Here is an 8,218-nt window from a genome sequence, read left to right as displayed (position 1 = left end):
TTTAGGACTGGTGCTCTATCCACTGCGCCAACTAGCTTCTCCCAATGACTATTCTTTAAAATCATTTAACCAGTTCTGAATTTACTAAACTATGCTATTAACTAACCTCATCCCTCCCCAACTTGTTCACAAAGATTACAGGAAAAAACCCTATATTTAGACACCTCCTTTCCTAGTTCTATATGTTCACAAAAAGCCCTTATCTTATGCCTTAATCTTGTGCCACCTGGCAGTTCGAAAACCTGTTGAGCAGGCTGAGTCCCCCTGTCAAGTACTCTTCTCTCCATTAGACAGAGGAAAAATTAGTGAGCAACCGAGTATTTATTCAAAAGGTACCACTGAGGGCAACTGAGCTATGTCGGCTCCTTAAGGCTATTCTGTACCCATCAATCTGCTGAGAGTGCTTTGGAAACATCAATCCCAAAAAGAGTAGTTAGAACTAGCTGGTTGTTAAATATTCAGATGAGTATTTACACCTCAGAATTTACTGAATATTGCGAATTGGGGGTTGATTTGTTGTTTTGTTTATTATCCAGACTTAAGAAAATATTAATAATGAAGATCAAACTTAACAATATATCAACGACACATATTTTGGAGAGCCAGGTATTAAACATTTATCAGCACACCCCTGAATGAAAGTATTCTTCAGAGTCTAGGCTCCTGGGGGAGTTAAGCAGCCTGCACCCTTCTGGGTAAGAAAGAACAAGTGTAAAATTAGATCCTTGCTACTCTTTAATTGACAAAGCAACCTATTGTACCTGTTCTTTTTCCTTCCTCCACTCAAGGCCATCGCTTTCCCAAATCTTTACAATATACCTAGGGAATGGGGAAGCCACTGGGAGGGGGGAGGAAAGGCAGAGAGAGTAATCACTACAAGGAATTCTTTGGGCCCCTGCTTCCCGGTTCTGGTTCACTGTTTACAGTGATGAAATCACGGATCTAGTCCAGGATTTGGGGAGGGCAGGGAGGGAGGCAGCTTAGAGTCAGGGGCACTGGGTAGATGTGGGGGGAGGTACAGGAGTGTCGTAATCTCGTCTGCCCTATATATGGTTTAGAGAGTTCCAAGTCCCCTACGGCTCTCTTGCATCTTCTACAGCCGCCAGCATGACCGGGGCCCCAGGAATACTGATATTACTGGGTCTGTGTTGGCCCTTGGCATTTGCTCACCCGCTGTGAGTACCGTCAGTGCAGGGAGTCAGTCAGTCAGGGAGGGGACCTGGAAGAGTGGGGGGCGGCATCCAAAAAATAAGGTGGAAAGGGAGCAAATGAAGTGTGAAAGGAAGGATTGGAGCCATAGGGAAGGGTTAGGGTTAGGATTCAAGATTCTTCATCTCTCTCCAGGGTGCCCCAGCTGCAGACAGGAACTGAAGAGGGAAATGGAACCGAATTGCACCTGGATGAGATTGGTGAGAGTCCCACACATTTGTTCTCATCTCTGAGTCTCTCCAGCTTTCTGTCTCTTCACCCACCTGAATATCCACCTTGGTGTGTATGTACCTATTTGTCAGTCTCTCTGTCTGAGTTTTCATGCCTCCAATCTGTCTGTCCGTGCTTGTTTCTGTCTGTCTATCTAGGTCCCTGTCCATCTGCCTCCCTCCACCTCTGTTCCCATCTCACTGTATTTCTATAAGCCTCTCATCTGGTTTTGTCTCTCCTTCCTGCTAGGCCGTTGCTCTGATGACTGGGGTTTTGATGCAGTAACCTTGGATGACTCTGGGAAAATGATTTTCTTCAAAGGTTTGAACATCAGGACTGGGGCATTTGGGGGCAAAAGATGGAAATGTTAGGTGGGTCAGAGATCAGGGTGGTTAGGAATTGTGATTCAGGCATTTCTGGGTCCAAGATGGAGTCAAAGAGGAGAGTACTTGAGAATCATAGCTCTATTTAAGGGTTGGAGATGGAAGATTTATTAGCTATTTGGGAATCAGAAATAAAACATTTGGGGTTCAGATGTGTAAGAGTTTAAAGATAGAGAGGGTGAAGTTCTCAGGGAAAGAGAGGAAGGAATGTGGGGAATTGTGAGGCATCTGTGGGATAGGGCCTTTCTGGACTGAGGGTTGAACTATCTCTGGGTATATTTTTTATCTTGATAAGTCCCTTGAGGATAAACTCGAAGAACCAATAGGAGTTCTTTCCCTCTCCCGTGACACTATCAGGGGAGTCCGTATGGAAGAGTCACAATGGATCCCGGGAGCTGATCTCAGAAACCTGGCCAGAGGCCGGGGTCCCTGTGGACGCTGCCTTCCGCCTGCACCACAAGGCCAGGCCTGATCTCCATGATGGCGTATATTTAATTAAGGTAGAGCTGGTGGGAGGGGAGTGGAGAAAGGGGGAAAAGGAACAAAGAGAGAGGAAAGCTGGGAGGCCCACAAGGGATGGGAACTAGCAGGGATAAAGGAGAGAATCAAAAAAGCAGAGGTTTGTTCCCCGGGGTTGTGTATATTAGCAGAATAGTGCCCTCGTGGACACAGTGAAGAGGAGTGTGAGTGTGTGTGTGTGTGTGTGTGTGTGTGAGTGTGTGTGTGTGTGTGTCCATGGAGGGGAGGGTACAAGATCTGGGGCTACACAGCCAGGCTGAGGGTTTTTGTGTGTGTATGTGTCAGGGTGATCAGGTCTGGGTGTACATTGCTGGGAAGCTGAAGTCTGGGTACCCAAGACTCCTCCAGAAAGAATTCCCGGAAGTCCCGTCTCCCCTGGACGCAGCTGTGGAGTGCCACCCTGGGGAATGCCAGGAGGAGGGGATTCTTTTCTTCCAAGGTTGGCTTGGGGAGTGGGGTCTGATGTCTTGATTGGTGAGGGGAGGGTCTAGCCAGGGCCCTGCCACCTGCTAGGGGAGGTCAATAACAAATATGGGGGTGACCTTGATCCTCGACAGAGGGGACAGTGATGTCCCTGACAGGTTTTGGTGACTGTCCCTGACAAATGTCATGGGGGGTTTGGGGCTGGCAGGTAACGGGACATGGTTCTTGGACCTGAGCACTAACACAGTGAAGAAACGGCCTTGGAATCACCTGAAGTGCTCTTCAGCCCTGCGCTGGCTCGGCCGCTATTACTGCTTCCAGGGCAGTAAATTTCTACGCTTTAATCCTGCGACTGGGGAGGTGCCCCCACATTATCCCCGTGACATCCAAGATTACTTCATGAGTTGCCCTGGGAGAGGTAGGACACCTACCCACTAGGATTCTCCACACCTCATGGCTGACCCCATGTTTCTAGGGCCCCCATGTCCTTTGGATCTCTGTGACTGGCCCTTTTAGCTCCTGTGACCTCAACAACTCCCTTTCATTGTACTAGTCTCAGACTATCTTCATCCCTCAGGCCCCCATCCTTCACTCCACAGCTCCCAAGAAACCCCCAACATTCTCCTTGACCCACAACCTGACTTTTGCACTTGTGTAACCCCCTTTGCTACTCAGGTCATGGACAAAGGAATGTATCTGTCACTCCTTGCAGCCCGGATTTTGTGTTCTCTGCTTTTGTTTCTGATGACCATGGTGCTACATATGGCTTTAGAGGTGAGAGATGAACCTTGACAATGCAAGCCTCCCCCAAGACTCCTTTCCCATCTCTGGGGCCCCTCCATTATTTGGGGGACTTGTCTCCCATCTCTGTCCCCTTCTATTGCTAGAACCTCTAATTTTAGGGATTCCCTCTACTTATAAGATTGTCTTGTTCATTCCTGAATTCAGCACTTTCTCTGAGCCACCTCCCTTATCTTTGGCATCCATCTTCTGTAAGGGGCTGAAACTCTTCAGTTGATACACTGAGGTCGGACAACCGAGCACTTAAGGCTAATTACCGATTGGACAATACTCTATGGGCATACGCTTGGAAAATGGCCCTTCCCACTATTCTGTGCTGGCTCGATGATTGGTGTATACAGAGAATTGTAGGAGGGACTAGGGGGTGGAGTAAGACTAGCCAGGGTCACTTTTTGGGCGGGAGACAAAGAGGAGAAGTCGTGGAAATCCTGCATATCCATCCAATTCACTTCTACCTCTAAAGACCAAGAATAAAGACCAAAGACTTTTGCTTATCCTGACTTTGACTGATTCTAAGGTATCCCAGGTGCTAACTCGGTCTTCACAATTTTCCATCCTTAGGATCCCTCCCCTAACTTTTTCTCCCAGCTCTTATCCCCAGGATCCCTCCCCTAGCTTTCTCCCCCATCTTTTATCCCTAAGACCTCTCACTGGGGAACTTTTCTCTCACTTCCCAACCCAATTGCTTACCATTCTCCCACTTTCTCCATGCTGTGTGCCCATGTCCCCCCAATTTCCTGCCTCTGGAAAAGTAATCTGATTTAGGGCTACTTTTCCATGCTTAATCTTTTGTCTCCTGAGAGCTCAGGGTTTAGTCTGAGCTATCAAACATTGTGGGTTCCAAGACCACTTTTTTTTCTGAGCTCTTTCCTCTAGGACTTAGTTGTAAAGGAGAAGGTGAGAGGAAGAGTTCTCTGGTTCTTACTTCCCTAGGTTAATCCTTAGTTCAGCATAGGACCAAGCTCCTGAATTTCCCAAGAGACTGCACTCCTTGTGCCTATAGGGAGACCCCTTACTTCTCACAGGCCAAAGGAGCTCTTAGATCTGCAGGGAAGCTGTTCCTCTCTGAGCTAAGTCTTCTCTGCCCTGGGCTATCCTCTGGGTCATATTTCTCATCTCATGAACCATCCTCCCCAAGCTTCATACATTTTCAGTGATAGACAGAGGCAAATCCTGCTTCTCTATGCCCAGAGCCACCCCTGCCACTGCCAACTTGCTATGGGCCCAGTGGGAAGATGGCATGTCACTTGAGACCACATAGGATCCTACGGGGCAGAATGAGGGCACAAAGGAACACTGCTTCTGGAATCAGAAGACATTTTGAATTTTGCTTGAATTTTGTTATATATGTAATCTTGGCAAGCCCTTTTCTTCTATTTCTTCTTTTTTTAGAGGGAGAGGGGAGGCAACCAGGATTAAGTGACTTGACCAGGTTCACACAGCTAGTAAGTGTCAACATCAGTAAGGACTAGGGCTGGAGAATTTTATCAGACAGTATTTAAATCCTTCTGTCTCTTATAGCATATGTTTGTCTGATGTTTTATAAGGGAGTTTGGCTCTCTCCCAGGTCGTGGCTTAGAATTTAGCCTCCCACTCATGCCTTTAGACAGAAAAAAGGAAATTATTTTGCTATTTCCTATATTTTTGGTCCTGACCTTGAGTATGAGAATAAAAAAAAACCCAGCAGCTGTGGCTGCTCTGTGTAACTGTTCCTGAATGCCAGGATTTTATTCTCAATTTGTCTACTTATTGCTGTGTCAGAGATGAATGAATCCTTTGCCTCAATCCCCCTAAATCAGGACACCAACTGCAAGACAGGCAATCTGGAGTTGAAAGGGGCCTTAGTGATCAAGTCCAATTTTTTTTCCTCCCCTCTCCCAATTTATAGATGAAGGAAATGAGGTCCAGAAAAATGAGATGCCCTTTCTAGGGTCACACAGAAAGGGTATATAGAAGCTCAGATTTAAGCTAAAAGGGATCTTAGTAACTATCTAATTTTACTCCTAATTTTACAGATGAGGAAACTGAAGCCCAGAGAATTTTTTCAAGGTGACACAGGCAAGGAATGGCTGAACCAGATTTTGAAGCCTGTTCATTTGGCTCCAAATCTCCCTTTTCCCTTGTACCACTCTAATATGTAGAGGTATAATTGGAACTCAGGTTCTCTAACTATAAAGTCAGTGTCCTTACTACTATACCATAGAAAAGATCCTTTCTAGGTCGTTGCCTACCTTTCCTACTGGGACGCAATTTCCTGCAAAGAAACCCCAGCCCTCAGCTCCCACCTCATTACTCCAAGCTTGTCCTATAGGCTTGTGTGAGAATCAGAGGCTCTAGGATGGTGCTTCCTAACTGGATTCTAATTAATCTAAGTGATCCAGCCAGTCTGATAGAGAATTTTCCTTGCCTCTGCCCTAGGGCAGAGGTCAAAGCGCCAAAGGGAGTCTGGAGGAGACTCTAAGAGCCTTTCTGCTACTGATACAAGGAATACAGCTAGGGAAAGTTCAGAGATGCACAGCTCCAGTATCATAGACTCTCAGAGAGCAAAATTGACTAAGAATTCTCTCACTTAGTCTCACTGACTAAGAATTTAGCATCCACTTGAACAATTACAGTGATGGGGCACTTAATATCTCCTTAACCTGTCTATTTAATTTTGGCCTTCAGAGGAGTAGATGAAGGCAGAGAAGAATAAGTTTAAGCTTGAGGTTGGGAAGATTCCTAACAAATAGAGCCTCAGCTAGGTAGTATTCATCTAGGGCTTTAAAGTTTACCTGGAAGGGATTCTTATTTCAGCATGATCTTTGAGGTTCCTTCCAGCTCTGATATTCTGTGATTCTGTGTTTTTATTTGTTCCTCCTTTGTTTCCTGTATCCTTTATATAAATCCATGGTTTCCCACGTCTGCCTGAATTCCCAGCATCCTCTTACCTCCCCGTCCCCGTACCTCACAGTAAGTGCTTAAAAAGTGCTTTTGCAATCCATATGTGTCCCCTATCCATATCCAATACATAGCCAGGCTCCCTATTATGCTATGCCCTCTCACATATCATACCTATATGATCTCAATGTCTCCTTTTCTTCCTATGAATCTCCCCTGAAGATTCCAGTTATTGGCGTCTGGACTCAAAGAGGGATGGCTGGCATAAATGGCCCATTGCACATCACTGGCCCCAGGGACCCTCACGTGTGGATGCTGCCTTCTCTTGGGAGAAAAAGCTCTATCTGATTGAGGTATTGACCATAGCAAGTCAGAGGGCACGACTTGAGGAAGGCCACAGGGCCACAAGGGAAGGGTCTTGGGCGTGCTTATAGTTGTCTACAATGCACCAATTTGTCAATCTCTACAGGGCACCCAAATCTACATTTACCTGACAGATGGAGGCTACCGCTTAGTAGATGGATATCCTCGGAGCTTGCAAAAGGAACTGGGAAGCCCCTATGGGATCAACCTTGACGCTGTGGATGCTGCCTTCACCTGCTCTGGCTCATCTCAGCTCTATATTATCTCTGGTGAGAGCTAGGGTTGGCAGGGTGCTAGTGGGGCGTATGTGTGTCTGTGTCTGTGTATATATGTGTGTTGGTTGGAGGGATGGGGAACAAGAGGTTCTTAGACTGTTTCAGATTCTCTGGGAGTTTGTCAGAGCCTCATCAGCTATGACAGGGTTTTCTTAAAGTTAGACAGTGTCTGGGCTGTCTCAGGTGGTATAAGGCTTTTCTCTAATGTGTTAAAGTCTTCTGGGGTTGTGTAGGAATCTGCTATGTTATGTAGGTCTTTCTTGAGCTGTGTCAAAGTCACTTGGGCTGTAATATCATCTCCTGGGTCATAGGGAGCCTCTGGGTCAGAGAGGGATCTCCATGAGAGTTGATGGGATGTTTGTTTGTTTTTTTCTTACAGGAAGGCAGATGTGGCAGCTTGATCTCAAGCTGGGTGGACAGGACCCATGGACAGAGTTTTTGATACCCCATAACCATGTGGATGGGGCTTTGTGCAAACCCAATGAGCTCTACTTGGTCACTGGTTCCAATGTATATCGTTACCGAGATGTTGAGGAACTCAAGACTGCCAAAACCTTCCCTCCACCCCGCAGTGTGGCTTCCAGCCTCCTGGGTTGCACACATTGAGGCTTGGTCAGGCTTTCCTCATCTTTAACATCTGGTCCACCTGGTGCCCTCCACAAGAATTATACTTTTGCACAATAAATCCTAGAAATTACTGTTCAGAATCTCTGTTCTCCATTTATCTATGCATGCATTGTGTAACTATATATATTTGGCAATCAGAAAGATCTGAATTTGAATCCTACTTCCAACATTAATCTGCAGTGTAACCCTGGACAAGCCATTTAGGCTCTCTCATCCTCAATTTCCTTATCTGTAAAATTGGGGTTACAATTTCACCTATCTTACAGGGCTGTTGTAAGGATCAAATTAAATAATATTGGTAAAGTTGAGGTTTGCCAAATCTTCAAATACTAACTATGTATTTGCTAAATATAACTATTATTAATGGAAAGAGAACTAAATCCAGATGGGATGACAAGGTATTCAGCTCTGGTACTTAATTAGGAAACTCATTTAACTTTTCTGTGTTTCAGTTTCCTTCACCTATAAAATGGGGAATTGGTCTAGACTCTAGATTCTCTCAATTGGGCCTTTCTATATTTAAATCTA

At 45.8% G+C, this 8,218-nt stretch overlaps 1 protein-coding gene across 1 annotated transcript; it reads left to right on the top strand.

Annotated features, from left to right (window-relative positions):
- Positions 1-1,092: 1,092 nt before the first annotated feature.
- On the top strand, positions 1,093-7,770 carry HPX (hemopexin). Its single transcript, XM_051987611.1, has 10 exons — positions 1,093-1,175; positions 1,345-1,409; positions 1,669-1,740; positions 2,160-2,302; positions 2,607-2,760; positions 2,953-3,162; positions 3,420-3,518; positions 6,648-6,778; positions 6,895-7,057; positions 7,443-7,770. Exons 1-10 carry the CDS (start codon positions 1,108-1,110, stop codon positions 7,667-7,669), a joined length of 1,332 nt encoding a protein of 443 aa, XP_051843571.1. The 5' UTR covers positions 1,093-1,107; the 3' UTR covers positions 7,670-7,770.
- Positions 7,771-8,218: the final 448 nt, after the last annotated feature.

Source organism: Antechinus flavipes, chromosome 3, assembly GCF_016432865.1.
Source record: "Antechinus flavipes isolate AdamAnt ecotype Samford, QLD, Australia chromosome 3, AdamAnt_v2, whole genome shotgun sequence".
In the NCBI taxonomy this organism is placed as follows: domain Eukaryota; kingdom Metazoa; phylum Chordata; class Mammalia; order Dasyuromorphia; family Dasyuridae; genus Antechinus; species Antechinus flavipes.
This window is presented reverse-complemented; position numbering and strand designations above follow the sequence as displayed.